The sequence below is a fragment of the Vicia villosa genome, unplaced genomic scaffold, assembly GCF_029867415.1.
Source record: "Vicia villosa cultivar HV-30 ecotype Madison, WI unplaced genomic scaffold, Vvil1.0 ctg.001636F_1_1, whole genome shotgun sequence".
Lineage (NCBI taxonomy): Eukaryota > Viridiplantae > Streptophyta > Magnoliopsida > Fabales > Fabaceae > Vicia > Vicia villosa.
Window position 1 is genome coordinate 137,447 of NW_026705681.1, and position 23,704 is coordinate 161,150.

The 23,704-nt window shown below is 32.8% G+C and overlaps 1 protein-coding gene across 2 annotated transcripts; it reads right to left on the bottom strand.

The window, feature by feature from the left end:
• Positions 1–218: 218 nt before the first annotated feature.
• On the bottom strand, positions 219–20,051 carry LOC131636119 (truncated transcription factor CAULIFLOWER A-like). 2 transcript variants are annotated; one of them, XM_058906769.1, is made up of 8 exons: positions 19,654–20,042; positions 2,004–2,082; positions 1,778–1,842; positions 1,594–1,693; positions 1,473–1,514; positions 1,338–1,379; positions 796–902; positions 225–544 (listed from the first exon to the last, which is right to left on the bottom strand). In XM_058906769.1, exons 1-8 carry the CDS (start codon positions 19,836–19,838, stop codon positions 469–471), a joined length of 696 nt encoding a protein of 231 aa, XP_058762752.1. In that variant the 5' UTR covers positions 19,839–20,042; the 3' UTR covers positions 225–468. The 2 variants fall into 2 exon arrangements, with proteins under 2 accessions (XP_058762751.1, XP_058762752.1); XM_058906768.1 differs by having other exon boundaries at positions 219–544; positions 1,338–1,514; positions 19,654–20,051.
• Between the last annotated feature and the right edge of the window lie 3,653 nt (positions 20,052–23,704).

Consider the following 23,704-nt stretch of genomic DNA (forward strand, 5'->3'; position numbering starts at 1 on the left):
ATTTAGAAATGAAAACTTTAGAGATGCATCTTCGAAGTAGGGGTATTATGGGGTTTTCGCTGGAAGTTCTCCCGATAGGGGGGTCTACAAAGAAATTTCCATATATAATGGACTTAAACATGCCTAAGGCCCATTAGAGTAAAAAAAGGCTTAAGGAGGCCCAATGAATACAAATGATATATTCTAATATAACTTGTGGAACAAATAATGAAGGTAGTTAGTTAGTTAAACCATTTTGTATATAACAAATGCTTCACTCAATAATAATAATAATAATACATTCCTTGACAACAAAATGGATTAAACATGATATGTCAAAGCGATATTATATCCAACATGAAATGTTGTATATGCGATAATAATCTTCCTATGAAATGTTGTATATGTAAGTCTATATAACTAGTCACTAATATTGATAATTATAATTTAATATTAAACATATGATATGTTGTTTAATGTAATAATCTTCTAGTCATTTATAGGACGAAGCATCCATGGTGGAAGAAGGGCGTTAGATCGACTTTGGCTTTCTTCATTATCATCTCTGCAACAAGTAATTAAGCATCTAAGTAAAATTATATATATATATATATATATATATATATATATATATATATATATATATATATATATATATATATATATATATATATATATATATATATATATATATATATATATTCTTTCTGTACATACAAATGATATAATGAATGAATCTAGTTAAGAAACTCTCATGTGTTTGTGTGTGTGTTTTCTCTGATATTCAAGAGATGTGTGAGATTAAAATATACTAACCCAATATTTAATGTCTCCATTGATTGAGGTACAAGTGCAGCAGAGGCTAGATCCATACCATCGTTCTGTAGCTCTAGTTGGGCTAGTGCCTTCTCTTTCTCCTTTATCTAGTTTTCACTCAAAACATGTCAAGTAAGATTTAAGCCAAAATTTAGTGTCTACAAAAAGTGCTATATTGTAAATCACCCTTGAATAATCACAATTACAGCCACACTATTGTTGATGTGGAAATTTTACGCAATCATATTGAAGATGTGATTTAGTATCATCTCTATAGATATAATAGGAACTACAGCCGACAATTCCGTCTATGTTTGTTATTTTCATCAAAAATTAAAATTTCATAATCCTAAAATTTAATTTTCCAAGGATATAATGAAAAATATTTACTTTTAAGTGTCTCTTATATATTTCACGCACATCCTAATTAAAATTTAGGCTCTAACAGCCGCAATGCGCATTGCAACAACCACAAACACAACAATCGCAACTGTAATTTAAAACCATACTATTGATAAAAAAATAACATTAATTAGTATAACCTTTTTTGTGAGAAGCTTGTTTTTTTCTTGAAGGGCTTTATCCTGCAGTGAATACAAAAAAAAAATGCTGATATACAAGTTAAAGAGCCAATTCAAGCTTAACTTTGATATTAAAATGAAGTTACTTAAAGTTACCTTTTTTTGGAGCTCTGAAATGGATTCATACACAACTTGGTTCTGCAAAAGTTATAAATTAAAAAGTCATAATAATTAGCATAGAATTCAAAATATATTGGCAAGAATTTATTTTACTTACCTTCCTTGATCTAATTTGTTTGAGAGCTGAATCAAGCTGATGCTCCAAATTCTGAAGCTCTTTCATACTTAAGCCATCAAGTTCTTCACCCATAAAATTCCTTGAAACAAAAGGATTAAGCAAAGTTATACACTAATATTACATTAATTTGATGCCACAATTAATCAATTGTTAATAACAAAACCTTTGATTTTTCTGTATGACTTCCAACCTTGCCTTCAACTTTGCATGTTCTATAATCCAATTTTCCTAAGAAGGTATACAATTAAATTAATCTTGCAATTTGGGTACGGTTAATAGATGAGGTTTAAAGAAAGTGATGCAATATTTCCAATTAACATCAATTTATAATAACAATTACACTAATAATATGAGTGAAAGATTGATTGATATTGGAGTTTATGGCCTACATTTTGTGGCTGATCATTTGGAACACGTTGCCTCTCCGCATATGAATACCTTTCATATCGTTCTAGAATTCTTTCCATACTGTTCACGAAAGATAGAAAAAAGTTAAATGAGTTAGTGAACTTAACTTTTAAAAAATATTTGAAAAATGTTAGAAGATCAACTAACTAGTATAAAAGATTAAAGAGAAATGAATATAAAATACGACTAACATGATCGATTTTTGGTAACGCAGTTCGATCAATGGTGTTTATGTATGAGACTATAGAGTAGTTCCTTGTTATTTCTATGATGAATTAGTGTTACAGTGTTACAAATAATATATATAATACTACATATTTGTTAACAATTATACCTCTGAACCGTACTGAGGCGCCTACTGCCTCCGCACCCTAGTCATCTACCTAGAACATACAATTGGGTCTAAGACATGTTTGGAGTTTCTACGTTAAATTTGTGTATTCTTATTGTGTACATCTTTGTCTTTATAGGAGAGATATTCAATAATCTCCACCTTGTCGAATATTAAATCCTTATGAAAATTTTCTACATGATGATCACATTTTGGCACACCTCCTGCTTAACCCAAAAATATGTTATAAGTCTAAACAATGTTTGAACTTGTCACTAATGTCTAACTTGGTCAACATATTACTTGTGTTCTCTGAAGTATGAACATGTACAAGTAATATCTAGATGCAAGTAATTTTCAGATCATGTGAAAGCTCACATTAATATGATTGGTCCTAGCATGATACACCCGATTGGTTTTCAAATAAAATGACACTCTGACTATCGCAATATAATCAAAGTCCACCTTGTTCAACACCCAATCTTTTCACTAATCATGTAAGCTATAAGGCTTCTTTGGAAGCTTCACATGTTGTCTTGTACTCTGCTTCAATTGTCGGCATTACCACTATGAGTTAAATCGATGATTTCCAACAAATAGATTCTCCTACTAACATAAAGACATACCTTTTTAAAAACCTTTTATCATCCATATTTCCAATAGGGTACTCACAACCTTATAATTACTCGTGCCAAACTTGTCTAGAGCCATTTCAACATAGCTTTTTTTAGAGAGCCATAGTTTTCTTGCACTTCTATCCTTATGAATTTCCATAGCAAGAATGCTCTTAGTAGGACCTATGTCTTTCATGTCAAACTTTTTTTCCAACATGATTTTTCAGTTCATTTACGTAATTTAAATGATTAGAAGATACATCATATCATCAACATATAATAGCAGGCAAATAAAAGAGACATCATCAAGGTTCCTAATATAAACAAAATAATCATACTTACACATTTTGTAGCCAATGTGAAGCATGAATGAATCAAAGTGGTTGTACCATTGCCTTTGAGACTATTTTAAACAATACAAATACCTATTTAATTTACAAATCATTCTTCCATGTCTAGTGTCATTAAACCCCTCTGCCCGCTCCATGTAAGTTTTCCCATCTAGATTACCGTGAAAAATGTGTTTCTTCACATCCATCTGATCTAAATGCATGTCTTAACACTACTAATATAGAAGTATGTTTAACGACCGGTAAGAAAATCTCATCACAGTTAATCCTCTTTTGTTGTGAGTACCCATTTACTACTAGACGAGCCTTGAACTTTTCCCTTCTTTTTTGTTATTGTGAGTTTTCTCTTGAAGACCACTTACAACTGATGAACTTTTTCCCCTTAGCTAGATAAATAAGTTATTATGTATGATTTTTCATAGAGGCTCCATCTCTACCATTTCACCCATCGATTTATCTATCTCCTGGTTATTTATAACCTTTTGAAAGGTGAAAGGGTTTCCAGAAATAGTAAGAAGTACATAGGTTGTCGAGTTTTCATACCCATATCTTTCTTGTAGTTTGGTTGAACATTTCCTTTTTGTCACTTAAAATATTATAATCATGTACTCCACTAGAAAATTTAGGTCTGTGGTCTCTATCGGTATCAGTGCCTGATTGCTTTTATGATTTAGGAACTACTTACATATTGTTCATCAGTGGTAGATCAACATCAACCTGAACCACATGTTTGTAGAAAGTTTCTCCTTCAAATATTGACACAACTGTTGTAACTGACAACTTCACATTAACTTCTTATAAAACTAACATATTTATTCATTACCATCTTGTTTTTATTTTCATGTAACCAACAAAGACACACTTATTCAACTTTGGATCAAGTTTGAATCGATCTTCATAGATATATTTATACAATATAGGCACCCAAAAATTATTAAACTTTCAAGATAAATAGGATTACATGTCCATACCTACTCTTCGACCTTCCTCTCTAATGAAACCTATGGTTATCTGTTGATATAATAACCACCAGGTTAATTGCATGTGTTAAAAAATATTTTGATAATCCAACATTTAACGAGAGATCTTGCTTTTTCAGTTAGAGACTTATTCATTCTCTTTGACACACCATTTTATTGTGGTGTCTTACAAACTGAGAAATTCCTATGAATACTATGTTCTCCACAAAATCTCTTGAAATTCGAATCAGTGTACTCTATTTCATTATGTGATCATAAATGCTTGATTTTTATACTTGTTAGATTCTCTACCTCTGCCTTTCACAACTTGGATTTTGTAAGGAAATATGACTTCTATTTCAAGAAATATACTGAAACCTCATGATAAAAATCATTTGCTAAATTCACAAAATACATCCACCCATGGAAAGCTTTTGGGTAGGCCCTGACACATTTGAATGCATATAGTCTAAAATTCTCTTTATTTTATGCTTTCATGTCTTGAACCAAACACGAAACTATTTACCAAATATATAATACTTGCATAAATCCATCTTACAAACTAAGAACACTCTTTAATAGATTTATCTTATGAAGTTCCATCATCTCACGCTAATTGAGATAACCTATACGCATATTCGAGAGTTTGGTGGCTTTACTATCAGACTCAACTGAAGTAACATCACATACATAAATGTTCCCCAATAGTTTATAGATTCTACCTACAGTCTTTCTTATTCTCATCACAATCAAGGAGCACTTTCTAACCTTAATAATGCCATTAACTCCTTCATACATGAAGAAGAAACCATTTTCTAGTAGAGCAACTAAGGAAATCAAGTTCTTCAATTATGGAATTTATATAAAATCATTCAATATTCCCACGCCACCATTGTCCAAGGAAATTTTCATTTGTCTCATGACAATTAAAGAACATGATTTATCATCGTCCATATAAACAAATCCGAAATTAACTGACCTGAATGTAAGGAACCATTCTCGCTACAACGTCATATGGTAAGAACAACATCTGTGCACCCGTTGGATGAAACTTACATTATATCAACTCAACTTCCAAAACATCAGTTTGAACCACATTCACAAAACATGATGAGTATTGATTTATGTTTGGAAAATACCTATTACAATGCTCTATTTGTTTTCAACTAAATCACTCAACTGTTTTTTTATTACGGGATTTATACTTCTTCTTTTTAGAACCTACTTCACCCTTGTTCCGCCCATGATCTTGACTCCCCATATTTCACATACAAACTCTCATCTTAAGTTTCATCCTATTCACTTTGTCCCCTTTAAAAATGAGTCAAAAATCACATTAATAATGATAGTAGTGATTTAGTGATCATCTAGTGGTCATATGAACTTGGTAACGATCACAATAAGATGATTGTCTTATCTTTGTCATCAATATTCTCCCCAAGCCTCACCTGATAGGTGAATATGTTATTGAAAACATTGACATTTTGTTGCAAATAGGACCCTCCTTGTATCTTTATACTATATAGTCGCTACTTTACAAACAATTTGTTCATTAACATCTTTGACATATACTGACTCTCCAATTTTTCCTAAACCTCATTCGTTGTCGTTAGGTCTAGGATATGGTGCACCATATCATCACAAAAACATAGGAAAATCAATTATGTGTCCTTTTCCTTCTGCAAAGTTTTTTGAGCCAACAGATCATTAACCCTCATTTTCCATAGTCTAAAATTACCCGGCCCATCAAACCTTGTCACCTTGAATTTTGGGTCAATGTTAATCACCGTCTAATACCAATTGTTAGAACAACAAATAATATAAAAAACAAACAGAAACTAAAGGAAAAGACATTGAACATGATCAATATTTATTAATGCGGTTCAGCTAATGGTGCCTACCTCTACGACTATAGAACAGTTATAGTTCTTTTTCATTTCTATAATGAGTTAGGTTTACAACCTAGTTTATAATTATAATTCTTGATCATTTTGTGAAGTCTACCAAGGAATTCAAAAAATTCAAAAAATCAAAAAATGGGCACTATAATAAAGGTGGAGATCAAGGGCACTATAGTTGGGCACTATAATTCTTGATCCTCACAATCAAAAATTCAAAAAAAAAGGTGGAGATCAAGGAATTCCAACGCTATTGTTTCTAGAAAAACTGGGCACTATAATATGTATTGTTACTTAAAAAAGAATTGAATTGAAATGATAAGGTTGTGACAAAATTTGCTCATGTTGTAAGTAGTGACTCATAAGAAGTCATATTCATGACTGATACACAACTGGCTCAAGACAAAATCAATGTTTGGTATCTGGATATAGTGTGAAGAAATTTTATGACATTCAATTTAAAGTTGTACTGAAATTAAGTTGGTATTTTTGAGTAAAAAACTAGGCTAAAGCTGTTGAGTATTTGGGATGTGACATTCAATTGAAATATGTATCCAATATCCAAGTGGCAGATTGTTAGTTAAGTAAATTTGGTCATCAAGAATAGAATACTTGGTGATTAAGAAAGATCATAATCACTTAAATAAAAGATGATGGATGAAGGGATTCACTATTCCATCATTGAGAAAAAAATTACAACTTTGAGATATTTTTAAGAGAGCTCGAGAGATTTCTATTTATTGAAAATTTTAAGGTGTAATTAGATTTTGGATAGTGAAAAATTTTGAATATAAACATTTTGTGTAAATTTCTCTTTGCAATATAATGGTATGCAGTAGCTTGTCACATTTGATTAAATTTGTTTAGTTTCCCAAAATCATTGGTTTATGGAAGGCATGTATAAAAAAGATGGGATATGGTCTCCTAACATCTTTCTAAGATAATTTGTAGATTGGCATTAAGTCCCTAAATATCTTGTTTCCTATGCTCTTTCAGGTGTTAATTTTGCAACATCTGGAAGCGGGGGATGTAAGTTGTTGGAAAGACAGAGTTTTGATTTTGGATTTATAGTGGAAGAATATTTTTTTTAATTCGGAACATAAGTTGATCAATAATGTCCTCTAGGGTGTGCATGGATCAATAACCAAACCAAATTGAACCATATATATGGTTTGGTTTGGATCTTAAAACTATTTTATTAAAACCGGTTTATATTTTTAAAATCGGTTTACATAAGAACTGGTTCGGTTCTAAACCGGTTTTTCATAAAAACCAGTTTTAACAAAAATACCGGTTTTAAACCGGTTCTCTCAAAACTAGTTTTTTCTTTAAAAAAAAATATAAAAAACCAGTTTTTTTAAAATCAATTTTAAAACTAATTTTTTATCAATAAAAATAAATACTGAGCAAAGTTAAAATGCAACAACAGATAAAAATTCATACAGTTTTCCTCTTGTTGAAAAAACAATAAGAGCAACTTCAGCATCACACAAAACTGATAATTCAAAAGCTCTAGGAAGAGGAGATGAAAGAGTAATTGCTTTTAAGATCTAGATAATCTGAAGGAGATGAAAAAAATGCAAGAGATTTATTAGAATCACTTAGCAACCAAAACCAAAAGAACAAGTATTCTTAGAGTTGATTGAAAAATGAAGGATTGAAGAAGCAAATAAAATTTAATCTTTTTTATACTGATTTCAACGACATCAGTATAAAAATAAGAAAGATGAAGAAGAAGCACTGAATGGAAAAAAAAACTTACGTTTTGAAAAAAAAAAAACTTATGCAAGTGATAGAAAATTAGGTTAACCATTTAAGAATTGGTTTTTTATAATGGGTACCGGTTTTAATTTGGTTCAATGAAATGGTTTTGGATCAGTTTTTATGCAAAATGGTTTGGGTTTTTAAAATTGGTCCATCAAATTTTCTAAATCGGTTTATAGAAACCGGTTATTTTGCACACCCCTAAATGTCCTACTTCCTATCCAAAGAACCAGTCTCTCACAAAATATGGCCTATGGTGGTGGAAAAATGACAAATACGGTATTGCTTCGACTTGTTTTGACACGACTGTGGCTAGACTTAATGAAGATACCTCTAGGATTATTTCCAACTCGACCATGCCCCTCACCTGGGAGAGTTTGGCTCCTTTCAAGCTGGTATTTTTTCTTATAATTTCTTAAATATAGTGGTTTGATCCATTTGAAATTTCTGAAATGATTCTATATTTTTTGAAAAGTCTTAAACATGGAGGAATTATTCTATCAGTTCACCTTCTATATTTAGAAGTGATATCTTAACAATATTCCAACAGGATGAAGACTTGGCCATTTGTTCTTCAATTGTCTAATAACCCAGAAGGTCTGGGTGGAGGTTAAAAACTGGGCTGGTCGTCAATTGAGCAAGGAAGGCCCCCTTTAGAGAAGTTTCAACATCAGCATAAGAAACTTAAAATTGAAATTTCTGAAACTATTATATATTTTTGAAAAGTCGATAAACATGGAGGAACTATTCTATCAGTTCATCTTCTATATTTATAAGTGATATCTTAACAAGTCGTATGATTATTCTTACTTCTCCACTGTTTGATGGAAACATTGTATCCTTTGTGTGAGCCATTAGAAGCTTGAGGTTTACTTTCCAGTTGTGTGGTGGTTGTGCCATTAATGGTTTCATTGAGCTTGTTTCATGTTAAGAGTAAATCGGTTTCCTTGAGTCTTAGGACAAGGGGCCTCCTAACAGGTAACAAAAGGGTAAATATTTCTTATCATTCAATAATTCTGCTAGTGCTTATATAGCAGTTCCTTACAATCAGATTACATTTCAATCATTTAATCCAATGGTTCTCCTAACTTGTAGGGATTGCTAAAATATGCTAACAAATATTCTAACAGAAAATATCCAAGAAAGATATGTTGAGCTGTTCCTTATTCTTCTAGAATCCTAGGATATTTGTGACTTGTACTTCCAGCTGTAATATCCTCTAAACATAATCCTTGAAATGTTTGGGCTTTGTTTTGATGCGGATAGATTCCCTCTTCTCTATGGGCTGAGCTTCTGCAGGTGTATTGGACTTGTTGTTATCTTCAGTATGTGTGTTAATAGTAATTGGACTGCTAACATTTCACCTTGAGTTGGTTATGAGTTTACCTCTTTAAAGTTGCAGGAAATTTTGAAGCTTGCTTTCTCTCTGTGCTATTTTACTCTAGTTTTATTTGTTTTTATCTTTAGTTTTTACATATAGACTTTTATCGGACTTGTTTAATACCTCTTATTTACTTTTTACTTTGATTTTGATCTATCTTCCAAATCTAATCTTTATTTATATATATATATATATATATATATATATATATATATATATATATATATATATATATATATATATATCCTTGGAAAGTTCAAGTCCTAATCAAAATTAAAACATTCTGGTGAAAGTTGTTCCTAAATCGCCTACCAACAAAAGATCAACTCAGCAGAAGAGGAATTTTAGTTACTAATCCACTTGTGTATTTTTCTTCCAGTAGGATGAAGACTTAGCCATTTGTTCTTCAGTTGTCTAATAACAGAGAAGGTTTGGGTGGAGGTTAAAAACTGGGTTGGTCTTCAATTGAGCAAGGAAGGCCCCCTTTAGAGAAGTTTCAACATCAGCAGAAGAAACTTGAAAAAGAAGATTAGGGAGAATAAGGCAGACATTTTTTGGCTGGATATAGTATCGAGTTTATGGAAGCATATGAACGACATCCTATTAGAGTAAGATGATAGATAGTAGCTTGTATCAATTTGTATGTAACTAGTACAAACATCTGTCAGCTATAGGTGTAGAATGCATCTGCTATAGCATGTCATTTTGTTACTACTATAAGTAACAAGGTGTCATCTCCTTGTAAGTAACTTGGAGAAAACAATAGAATTATGTTATATGATGAAAACAAAAAATCAAACTCTCTCTACTTTAGTTTATAACATGATATCAGGTTAAGCCATCGATCTAGGTCCTGTGATGACTGAAACACCGCCGCCGCTGCCTTCCGCTCAAAACACCAGTTTGTCTTTGATGTCACTGTCGAAATCCATGGATGATTCAAATCGCCTTCAATTTTTGCTTAAATTGTGAAAAAATTAGATGAAAAGCATTTTCACTTGTGGAGACAACAAATCGAACTATACATTAACGCTTACAATCTCACAGAGTTTATAGTTTGCTCATGCATTCCACCTCAGTTTGAGGATGATGATGATCGATTATGATATTGTAAATCTAGATTACTTTCACTGGTTGAACGAAATTCTCTCCCGCTTTCTTTGTTGTACTAATGGTCATCAGCTATAGGATTGCTTGTTCAACTATTTTGAGAAACAAACTCGAGCTAGAACATGACAGATGCGTGTTGAGCTTCGTGTCCAAACATTTGATACATCCATTGTGCAAGAGTATCTGCTCAAAATTTGCAATATTTTTGATGTTTTAGCGTCATAGGAGATCCTATCTCTACTTCACATCATATTGATGTTATTCTTGAAGGATTACCCTCTAAATTTGCGCTTGTTGTATCCATTATTGAGAGAAAATTTGGTTTAATGGATCTTGATGAAGTAGAGATCCTACTTCTTGCTCATGAACTACACATCACCAAGTTCAAGAAGCAACCGCCACCTTCTCAGGTTTCTCTCAACCTCAAACTTGTTGCTTCCACGGGTTCAACCACTGAAGACACTTTTCCTGCTGCTCTTTAATCCAAAACTCAGGTTACTTTATAAACTTCAAACTCTGAATTTAACCAATTTTGTGGTGATAGAGGTTCACGAGGTGGTCGTTAAAGTAGAGGCAGCGGTGGCTGATTTTCTTCTTTGTTGTGCAATGTCAGGTGTGTTCAAAGGTTAGTCACTTAGCTTTCAACTAATGGCACAAATTTAATCAAGACTTTTACCCAGCTCTACCGCTAGAGCTAGCTATCACAGTCAGCCTTGGAAGGCTTCTCCAAATCCCTATGTTATGCAATATACTACTCCCTCCGTTCCACAATGAGTGATCCAGCCCACCTTTTCACACATATTAAGAAAAGTGGTTAAAAGTAAGAGAGATAATAGTATTTTTACTATACTACCCTTATTATGTATTGGAAATGATGAAACTTTTATTAATTAGAGGGTAAAACTGGAAAAAGTGTATTGGAAATTGAAATGGGTCATTCATTTTGGGACATCATTTTATTCCAATTGGGTCACTTATTGTGGGACGGAGGGAGTAATGTGTGGACTAGACCTCCTCCCTTAATTGTCCCTAGTGCCTTTGTGGCCAATACTCTACCACCTACTTCTCCCAGTACATCTTGGTATCCTGATTCTCGAGCCTCTTTTCATGTCACAAATAATCCCAAGAATCTACAGCCAATGACACCTTTCAAAAGTCATGATTGAGGTTTGTAGATTAACTCATTTGGTTCTAGCATTTTTGCATCTCCCACACAGCCTCACACACCTCTCACACTTCATAATATTTTACTTATTCTCTTAATAACTAAGAATTTAATAAGTGTCTATCAGTTTTTTGTGACAATGGAGTCTACTTTCTATTTACCTCTGACAAATGCCTTGTCAAATCCCAGGATTCTCATGAAGTGCTGCTTGAAGGCTCTATTGGCACTAATGGTCGTATGAGTTTTCCTTAATCAGCCTATCCAGCATAAATCAGAAGACCCCTACTAGTTATGTTTGATCTCATCATTTGTCTCCAAGTGTTAATTCTGATTTTGTTAATTCTAGCACTTCTAGTATGTGGCATCTAAGACTAGGTCACCCTTTGTATGTGTTGGCAATTTGACTAACTCTCGTGTGTTGTTTCTTTCAATTACTTCTAACTCTTTGACCATATCTAACTTCCACTTTGAATCTTTAAATCCTCGCTATAGTTGTTTGGTTTAGCACCTGCAAGTAAAGCAAAATGAACCAATTCTTCATCTGGCGTGACTTCATCATCACCAACCACTTCACAATCTTGAATTATAGTGGGACAAACTCTAGTTTGTTGAGGTATTTGACTTGTTTCATCCACCGCCTATTCGACTTCGACTGTATTGGGAATGTCAGTAACTGCTTCAACTTCGACTTCACATGGATTCTTAGCAATTCCTTCGACTTCGACTTCACCAGTTTCTTCATTGAACTCAAAGCTCATAAATGGCTTGTTAACTGAATTACTCGAATTCCAATCCCATGAAGAATTTTTATCAATCACAATATCTCGACTCAACACAATCTTCACATTAACTAGATTGAACAGCCTGTATGCACCATTCTTATGATATCCTACCAGAATCATAGGTTCAACCTTGTCATCAAGATTCCTTCTTCTTGCATTAGGAACATGCTTGTAACACATTGAGTCAAACACCTTCAGATGACTCACTGATGGTCGTTTTCCATTCCACACTTCTTCAGGAACCTTATTCTTTGACTTCTTGGTAAGGCACCTATTCAGAATATAAATTGCAATCGAAATAGCTTCACTCCGTGAGGACTTTGGCATATTCTTCTGCTTCAGCATGCATCTCACCATTTCCAATATGGTTTTGTTCCTTCATTCTGCAATTCCATTATGTTGAGACGTATATCTCATGATCGATACCATGTTCTGCGCATAAATCTTTAAAAATCTTGGATGTGTATTCGCCACCTTCATATGTTCGCAGAACTTTGATTTTCTTTTCACTCTGGTTTTCGACAAGTATCTTGAATCTTTTAAAGATTTCAAATACTTGGTCCTTTCTATTGATCACATAGATCCACAACTTTCTACTAAAATCATCGACAAACGAAACAAAATATATGTTTACACCAATGGTATGTTCTTCGAATGGACCACATACATCTGAGTGTACCACTTCTAGTATGCATGATGATCTCATTGATATAGTCGAAGCGAAAGAATTTCTGGATTTATTTCCGACTAAACAACCTTCACAGAATTTGTCAGGCATCTCAAGACTTGGAATACCAGTAACCATATCTTGAGTAATTAGTTGATTAAAAATTCAAATGTCCAAACCTCAAATGCCACAACCAACTATCCTTCTGGTCCAAAACAGTTTTTAAAAATTGTATTTATGTCGAAATGATCAAGGTCTTAAATATCATGTTCTTCGATAGAGGATATTTCAAGACCAAATTGTTCTGGGTGTCGAAGAATTTTAAAAATCCATCTTTCATGACAACTGAGAAACCCTTTTTTACTAGTTGTCCAACACTTATTAGGTTGCACTTCATGCCAAGTACATAGAGCATATCTTTAATCATACCTTTCCCTCAATTATTCATTTGAAAAACTATGTTGCCAGTACCTTCTACTTGCAACGAACTATTATCTGCAAGTTTTACCTTGCTCTTTTTCGACTCCTCGAAATCTTCCTACCACACCTTTTGACCAATCATGTGATTCGAGCATCCTGAGTCGAGGAGTCAGATCTTGGATTCTACATGGTTATCTGTAACTGCAAATATAACCACCATACCTTCATTAATCATTTGAATCTTGGCGTGCAAAGTTCGCTCCTTCGTTTTTGCCTTTTGTCGATCCACTGTATTTCCTGTACCAGCAATGTTTAGACAAGTGAACTCACTTCTCATAATGATAGCACTGCACACCTTTACCTTTCTTTTCTTCTTTTTCCTTTCGATAGTTTCCTCCTCCTTCTTTCGAGGATTGAGAAGTTCTATCTTTGACTTGCTGCTTGTGAGAGTTCGACCAAGGCTTCTTGCCCTGAGTCTTGTTGACATTGCTTTTAAATTTGTTGGAACCACCATTCTTTTTCCATGATTGGGCCTGCAAAGCTTGTATCGAATCTTGAACTCCTTTTCTTTTGAAAATCCTAATCTCTTGCACCTCCAACGAACCAACCAAATCTTCCAATTTTAGAGTTTCAAGATTGTTGGATTCTTGAATAGTTACGATAACGTGATCAAAGTGAGAGGTCAATGTACGAATTACCTTCTTAACTATCATATCAATTAGGGTTTCACCACAATCCTTCATGAGATGGACGAGTTTCTGCACCTTTGACACATACTCTGCAACCTTTTCGTCTTCTCCCATCGACAACAATTCATATTGTCGATGCAAGGTCTGCAACTTGAAAAGCTTGACTTTCTCACCTCCTTCATAATACTTGACAAGAATATCCCATGTCTCCTTCGCCGATTCAACATGAAAGATTATGTCAAAATTGGTCGTATCGACCGCCGTCTGAATGCAATACGCAGCCTTGCAATCCTTCTTCTTGGCTTCGGCGTGGGCGATTTTGTGTGCGTCTGATGCAGTTGCAGCCACCACAAGAACTCTATTAGTAACCACTTCTAGGGTTTCATGAAAGCCAAACATTGATTGCATCTATTTTCTCCACCGAATGCAATTCTTGCCGTCAAGCATTGGAAGAGAATTTAGGATGCCATTAGTACCATTCATCTTTGCAGAGATTGATTTACGTTCTCTAGAAACACGACCACTCGCGTGAAGTTCTTGAAAACACGATCAAGAACAATAACCGGAAACTCTGGATATAAATTTGTTAGTGCGTAAGACACTTTTAGTGAGGAGAAAATAGAGAGAATAAAGAAAATAAGAATTATATTATTGAATTGAATTGTACAAATAATAATATAAACTATGACTATTTATTTGCAATCTTGAATGAACTTAGATTTATACAACTTAGATTATATTTAATATTATTAGATTAGATTATATTTGATATTATATCTAATATTTAAATAATAAATTAATCTAAATAATATGTAAAAAATTACAACTATTTTATCATTCTTTAAATAAATATACCCAGTTTGAATTGTTTTTGTCTTTATAGATAATTCTCATTTCAAATTATTAGATAACTTATCAGTTATTTTGAATTACATTCAAAATGGATACTATTAAGTTTTTCGTGAGATGAGAAATCAGAGTTGCTTTCATATACACACAAACCTCAATCATTTGTAACAAGTGACAAAGATCGAAAACTCCGACACCTAAACATAATACGTGAAAAACGGAGACAACTACCACTTGAAGAAAACTCTTCAAGTCTAGGTTCAGACATAGAAAAGACTTTATCAATTACTTAAAAAAGTGAAAGAGTAATAAAGATATCTTTTCTAAGAAATGAAGATGATTATAACCACTAGTTCATGCACACTCACTGTCTTATATGCCAAAAGAGACTTATTTTAAAAATTTCTAATTCACATGATCTTATTAATTCTTCTACTCCTATTCATCCTATTGAGAACTTGAGCTTGTCTTTTATATAGGTTACTTGGGCCCCTCTAAAGTAGTTAGTAGTGTTTTCTGACTTTTTTTTTTTTAATTTTAATTCTCATTTAGAGAGAATCTATTTAATGGGATTAACTTGTTGATCTTGATGGGTGTGTTTGGCTTATGTGTGGGGGTTTGATTAAGTCGGGTTCTCATTCTTTTGTTGTTTATAATTAACTTTCGACAGTGTGGTATGAAATTTTTAAGTGATCGTCTGACAGATTGTTCTTCCTAATAACCTTAAATTTTTTTTTAGTTTATTATCTCTTTAAGTGATAGAGCAGAATGTATGAGTGACTTTGTTGTGATTTGACATGTAGTTGATTGGTCTATTTGCATAGTTTGGAATGACACCATTTTTACACTAGTTCCTCATCAAATGTGGAAAAAGCGGAAGAAATAGTATTTTTTTTTTCTAGTTTGAAAATGATTTCTAGATAGATTAGTGATAAACTCATGTACTTTCTTTGATTGACATGAGAATCATATCTTCTACCTTAACAAAGAGTAGATCGAGAGTTTTTGTCTTTGTTTCGGAATTGATTAGTGGTAGTGATACCTCTCTTTTAAATTTATGTTCGATTGATGGTGGCATAGTTGGTGTAAGATCTAATTGTCTATATTGCAGAGTCGAAGACAAATCTTTCATTTTTCTCGGCATTCCTATTAGCTCTAATTCTGGGAGATTTAATACGTGGAAGCCTCTTTTGGAAAAAAATGATAATGAGGTTGACGTCTTGGAAAAGAAGAATGTTGTCCGTCGGAGGTAGAATCACCCTTATTAAATTCGTCCTTGGCGGCCTCTCTATCTTTCTCTTGTCTTTTTTTCAAAACTCCGGTGAAGATTTGGAGATAAATAGAGAGTATTCAAAAAAATTCCTTTGGGATGATACATAGGAAATGAGGAGAATATACTGGGTTGGCTGGAATCAAATTTGGAAACCGGCTTGTTTATGTGGTCTCGGGGTGAAAACGATCGAAGAGTTCAACTTAGCTTTATTACGAAAATGGAAGTGAAGGATTTTGATGGAGAAGGAGTCTTTGTGGTTGAATGTTTTGAAAGCTAGGTACGAGAATATCAAACAAACAATCATGATCGATTTTATCAAAAGCCACATGAAATTAGATTCAACATGGTGGAAGGACATAATAAATATCGATAACAGAGATAATGGATATGTTTTTTTTTTTTTGGTAACATGAAGTTTATATAGTTGGTGATGGAAACACAATTCCTTTCTGGTTTACTGTTTGGGCTTGTAATAGTAGTCTGAGGGATTTATTCCCATACCAAACACAACAACAAAAAGGATGAAGTTTTAGAAAGAATAGGGAGTTGGTTCGATAGCAGTTGGCATTGGGGTGATTTTTCGTTTGGTTGGCTCAGAGGGAAGAGATTTCAAAGGACATATTGCTTATGTTTCATGGTATGGTAAACAACATAGGGTCAACGATTGGAGCAATAGGTAAACCTGTTTGGCAACCGGATCCAATAGTAGCCTTTTTTGTTAAATCTAGTTATAAGTTCTAGTAGCTGATAGAGTTATCGAAGACATAGACGAAGACAAGAAGGAAGAATTTAGAAAGCTAAAATTCCATTCAGAATCAGAGCGTTCAGGTGGAGGAGATTCCTTAACAGACTCCCAAGTAAGGACCAATTAAGCAAACGAGGTATTATCTCTTCTTCTCATGATCTCACTTGCGTGCTATACTTCCGGACAAAGAAAATTTGGGTCATGTTCTTTTCAATTGCAAGGTGGCTTCTTTATTCTGATAGAAGGTGGAGGATTGGGTTGGTATCCATAGGAGTGATGAAGAAATAGTTTGGAAGAATTTTATGTGTTTGGTCAATTCGGTTATGAACAAGAAGTTGAAAAAAGGGAAAGAAGGAATAGTATGAATGACAGTCATTTAGAGCGTCTGAAAACTTAGATACAATATTTTGTTTTACGGTGCTTTTTGCATTGTTTCGGATTTGTTATGGTCTATCAAGCTAACAACGTGGAAGTAGGAGATACTCCTCATTTCAATTGTAATGTTTACGAGATCTGTAAAGGTCCTTTGACTTGTTTATCTTAAATTGTAGTTAATTTGAATTTTTTTCCTTTATCGATTTCTTCCGTTGTTTTTTTGTAAAAGCACAAGAGTACCCCTAATATTCTTTTAATAATATACTTTTGCTTATTAAAAAAAACAAATTTAGTTATTTAGATTACTCTTTGATTTGTTTTGTTTTGAATTTTTTAAATATTTTGATGCTTTTATTGTGTTTGTTGTAGTGTGTTCAATTAAGCATGCTTTTTGATGTCATCCCATATCCTTATTGTATTTTACTAAATTACTTATTCTCAAGTTTTTTAATATATTATTTTATCACTAAAATACCCAACTTTCACCCTAAACCTAATATAAAAAAAAACTTAAATATCTCAAATAAACAAACCTATATACCTCCGAGCTTAGCACTAATTTTCATCTTAACGACATAAAAATAACAAATCACATATGGAACATGGCCTCACAAATAACACCAAAGACTCCAAATGGCCATGACATAACACACACCTAGTACCACCCTCATCTACTATATAATCCACAACTCTTAAACAAATTCTCTATGCATATCGATTATTACTCCTATCTCTATATTTCTCAAAGATTAGAATAGCATTTGAAAGTAGAAGACACATTTCACAAAATCAATGATAAATGTATATATGCAATAACATTTGGAAAGTGATTTTTGATTTTGACTAGTAACAATCTAGCACTAACAACAGCTCTGTTAGCTTTTGTAAATTGAATTGGAATTATATGATATTTGCATGACACAACTATTATGGCAGTGATCGGTCATTACTTTTTCTGTTATTTTCTCATATTTATGTCTGAAGCAAAATATGTCAGATCAATGTGCTACTCTCAAATAGCGAATCAACAATGCTTTATTTGGCCATGCAACGGCCCCTACACCAAATTACCACTTTATCTCTTATCACGCTTAGTAAATATTTCACATCAACTGCACATATTATATATGTTATGCAGAATGAATATAATAATAATAAGACAAAATGATGTTTTTTTTTCTAGGGTTGAAATGTTTTAGTTCTTGTGACTAAGAATATGAATGTTAGTGTTTTGAATATTAGTGTTTTGAAACACTAATTAGGTCACTTTCCTACTACTAAGAATATGAATGAACATAAATTTCTACTTAAAAGACATGATCATTGTAGATCACATGTAACACATCCCTATCGTTAAGGATATGTAGCTATGAGAAGATTGAATTATTCCACTACCATATCTATCATAATCAATAGTAATTAGGATTGGGTAAAAAGTCATATTTTGTTCTTTGAAAATTGAGTAGGTAAAGACCGAAACTATAATCTCTAGCATGTAAGAATATTGAATATGTAAAAATCTCACACACGCACTCAACCGTGTAAAAATTTGGGTTCGAACTTTGTTATTGACATTCAACCTAACAATATTGATTTTTTGTCGGTTGAGCTATGGTTGAAATTTTGTCTCAATGAATATTTAGTATATTAACAAACAAAAAATAAATTTGATAATCAAATTTGACTAATTGACCTAAATAACTAATATTATTAATTTCTTAGATATTATTTCAAGAATTTTTAACAACCTTAATTATCAACAGAGACTTTTAAATCCCACCATCAAATAAAAAGCAATAATAATAATAATAATAATAATAATAATAATAATAATAATAATAATAATAATAAGAATAATAATAATAAAATAATAATAATAATAATAATAATAATAATAATAAAACAATAATAATAATAATAATAATAATAACAATAATAATAATAATAATAATAGTTATAAATTAAAAAATTGAATAAACTATACTAAAAGTTTCATCTGCCAAAATCATAAAACATATCAACAAGAATATGATGAGGAAAACCTAATTTGAGTAGATCCATTAGATGAATCAAATCATAAATTATGAGTTAGTTAAGAAAAGAACAAAAAACACAAGCACAAGCACAAGCACAATATACATATATAGTAAAAAATATATATAGAAAGAATTAAAGAAAGGCTAGAGAAAGTAAATCTAGGTATAGTACGTAAGAAATGGTAACAATAATAATAAGAAGTAATTAAAAAATTATAAATACCAGGGATCGCTTGAATATTCATAGAGTTTTCCTTTGTTGGAGAAGACAATAAGAGCAACTTCAGCATCACAAAGCACAGAGATCTCATGAGCTTTCTTCAGCAAACCACATCTTCTCTTTGAAAATGTCACTTGCCTATTGATCTTGTTCTCAATCCTCTTCAATTGCACTCTTCCCCTCCCCATACCTCAACTTCAACAAAGATTCACCTCTCAATTTCTATGATATATTATCTATCTTTTTGCTTATAATTATATTGAATTTTATTATATAAAGTGTTTGTGTTATGTACGTGAAATAAAGGAGTAGGAGAAGAGCAAGGTTGATAATAAATTGGAAAAAACATAGAAAGAAAACAAAGGAGGGAATTAATTGGTTCGCATTATCATATTGGACGAAAATAAAAAGAAAAAGTGAAAGTTGAAAAACGGTGGTTTTGTGAAACCGGAGTGGTTTAATGCTAGTTTGCTGTCGAGTTGGGATTGGACAGATGTGCTATTAAGATAATCCGTGGTTGTCTTGTCCTTCTATTTAATTTCTCGTACGATATGTCGTTTCACGTTTAGATCTTGGAATTTTTCAATGATAAACATCCATTTTTGTTATCACAATAGTTCTTGAATAAGACATACTTAAATAATTAAATGTACCTTTTGTTAATTATTTAGATTATTAAATTTCACTTTTGTCAATTAGTTTACATGGGTTAAACTCATAAACCGAGTGAACACTACTACAAATAACGCTTATAACGTTGGACGCGGAATGCATTTTACCTCAGCAATAAAAGCGAGGTAAATAAGGTCGTCATAAAAAGTAAAGCCCTATCACCTCGGTGACTAAAACACGGTGGTAAAGGTTTGTTATCGCATGGGTTCTATTGTGAAAAACCATGTTAAGAACAAAGTATAATAGGGAATTAGGGAAGACAAGAAGAGCAACAAGGATTGGTTATAACTGCTATTATTTCCTTTCTCTTTAATCAAGATTACAAGTTTATAAGAATAACAAATAACCCTCTCACCCTAAATTAGGATTTGCAGTATGCAATGAATAGAGACTATTATGCTATTTATAATAAAACCTAACATACTAACTAATGGGCTTTTTCCACAAGGCCCATTACACAAGCTAACTTAACAAATTAGGGTTTAAACACTAAAACCTAATTTAACATGCTAATAACCCTAGCAACTTGGACACCAGCTGTAGCGGGGAAAATCTGAGAACGAAGCCATAGGATTGACTTGACTCAATATTTCAGTGAAAGTCCCCACCGCGCTTTATTATTTCCAAAGGAAAGGGGAAAAGAACGAATAAAACCCAAAGTTTATTTTTTAAAACAAAAAGAAGAGATCTTAGGTACAGGTGTTGATTATACAAGGGAAAGGTTTTAAGCACCCCTCATATCTATGGTACTCCACAGGAACCTTTTTGAAAATTTGGGTCGTATGTGCTAAAGAACGGTTTGTTTGAATTTTAAAATAAGCTCGACAAGACATCAAGCCTTGTTGTGCCTACATACCTCCTCGGTGTAATGGAGAAATACTCAGCCATTGATCTTGAGCATGAGAACAAATGAGTTCTTTGCATCACAAATGAAAGAAGGGCTCCAACTCGGATGAAAATCAACGAGTATGCCACTAGCTCTCTCACATGGAAAAGATTCCATCGTATCAATCAATTTCAAAATCATGGGGTATCGCAACTCACGACAATAATTAATCGTGTCTAAACTTTTGAAAGAAAAAGCCACTAAGGGCAAAAGATATTTTTTTAAAGAAAAAGGTTTTAAAAGGGATTTTACAAACATAAGAAGGTTTTTGAAAAAGGGAGAAGATTTTGAAAATCTAAGAAGGGGAGGAGATGAAGGGACTATCCTAGTGTGTAAAATAAAAGCTGAGAAAAAGAAAGATCTGACCAAAAAGAACCCAACACTTGACATTAAGAGTCAAGGTAGATTTCCCATCCTTTAGACTACCAACACTAAGCCAAAAGATTACCACTTGGGGATGCAGATGAACTTAATATTTTTTAGCACCACTTTGCATTAAGCACATTAAAATTCTGACGAAAATCAGGCAGAGTAACGGCTGTTTTTGGGTAAAATCCTTATCACGATGCCTTGGAATTAACCATCAAGGGATTTCGAGGAAATACCTGCACACACAAACAGACAACAATCCAATGCCAGACAGATAGAATAACAACAGAGTAACAACAGAATAACAGGGTCCAGAGGTACCAAGTCCAACAAGTCCAAGTCTAAAAAATGCTCGGGATAGTAACCAATAGTCCATAGGGCCTTAAGTATTTTTTAGATTTTTAGTTGTTTATTAATGTTTTAGCACAAAAATAGAGTATGGTCCAAGTGGACAAAGAGAAAATAGCGGAAACATATACAAAGTGTCCAAATGGACAAAGAGAAAATATCGAAATATAAACGTCCAAATGGACAAAGAGAAAATGGCAGAATATAAACGTCCAAATGGACAAACAGAAAATGGTGGAAACATAAACATGATGAAATGATAAAATAAAGCATAAAGCGAGAAATATAAAGAGCAATATAATAAAGTGCGGAAATTAAAGTCAATTGTTAGATGTTAAAGATGACTATCTTGAAACTTGTCAAGTATATCATCAAAATGTTAGTAATGAAGATCGTTAGTGAGTGAAGGATGTTCTCGGATTTAAATTCAATGAAAGTTTATCAAAAGCTTGATAAAATCATAACGACTACACGATAAACTTCCATAAGTCTTAAATCAACTGCATACAATTCTCTTCTATATTTGATCTTTTTATTCGGGATACGAAATGTTGCGCTATGTTAAGCAGATCGTCAAGTGACTTATGTAGAAGTCACCCTACAACGAGGCCGGTCAACAATCTTTGTGCTAATGTATGCTAGAAAATGATATATAGATCGTTATGCGAAAGCAATACCGCACGAAAAGAAAATAGATAGTGATCTTGTCTTTACCAAGAATCCATAAGAATTCTCAAGGTATCAAAGACTTTCATCGATCAAAAGAAAAAGAAATAAAAGATGAAACTACATTCAAAAGCTCCTTCCATCCATTATTTCAATCACTTAATATTGCGGATTCGGATTCTCATCCTATCAACGCCCTAAGTCCATTGATATTAGAGAGGATTTAGGCCTCTAACTTGTGATTCAAAGAAAATATCAAAAGAAGGGAGTAGAAGAAGAGTTAGAATCAAAAACAAGTGAAAAATAGGAAAAAAGCATTCTTCCTCACTGGAAATCGATTTCCCTTTGTAGGAAATCGAGTTCCTGCTTACAGCTTTCAGATCTGGCGCAAAAAACAGAGTGGAAATCGATTTCCCTCTGTAGGAAATCGATTTCCTGCACGCTGTTTTCAAAAAAAACAACATTAGAAAGCATAAAACTTTGTTTAAACATAACAACAAAAACCTTGTGATCTTAGATCACATTGTACACGAAATTTTCATCAATTTACCATCAAATAGAGCCAATGTAGCACCAAAGGTGCATCACACACAAACAATAATAGATCACATCTTTGATTATGGAATGTGTCATACCCCAAAAATTACCCATCATATTTCAAGATATTTTGATCCATTTGAGGATTAGGCTCACTTACCTGTCTCCTAAGCAACAAGCCTCCAACTAGGGTTTTCTCTTTTCTCAAGGAGAAATCAACTTCTGATGCCTCAAGTGGACTCCATGGCCTATCATATGCTTCAAAGGATCCTCATGCCAAGTTTCAAGCTTTGATCCATAAGATTGCTCAGTCAACAGTTCAAATGGTCAATAGTCGACCAGTTTGACCTAAAAGTCAACTATGGTCAAATCACAGTCAAAACTCCTGATTTTTTGTCAACATCAATATTTTGAAGTATCATTCATCATTTGATCAAGGATTGATCATGATTCATCAAGGAAAGTTCAAAAATCAACAAAACCTAAAGTTTCTAAATTAGGATTTTTTTTGACCTAAAGTCAACTAAACTTTGACCAGCCATAACTTTCACATGGAATATCAGAAATTTTCCATCT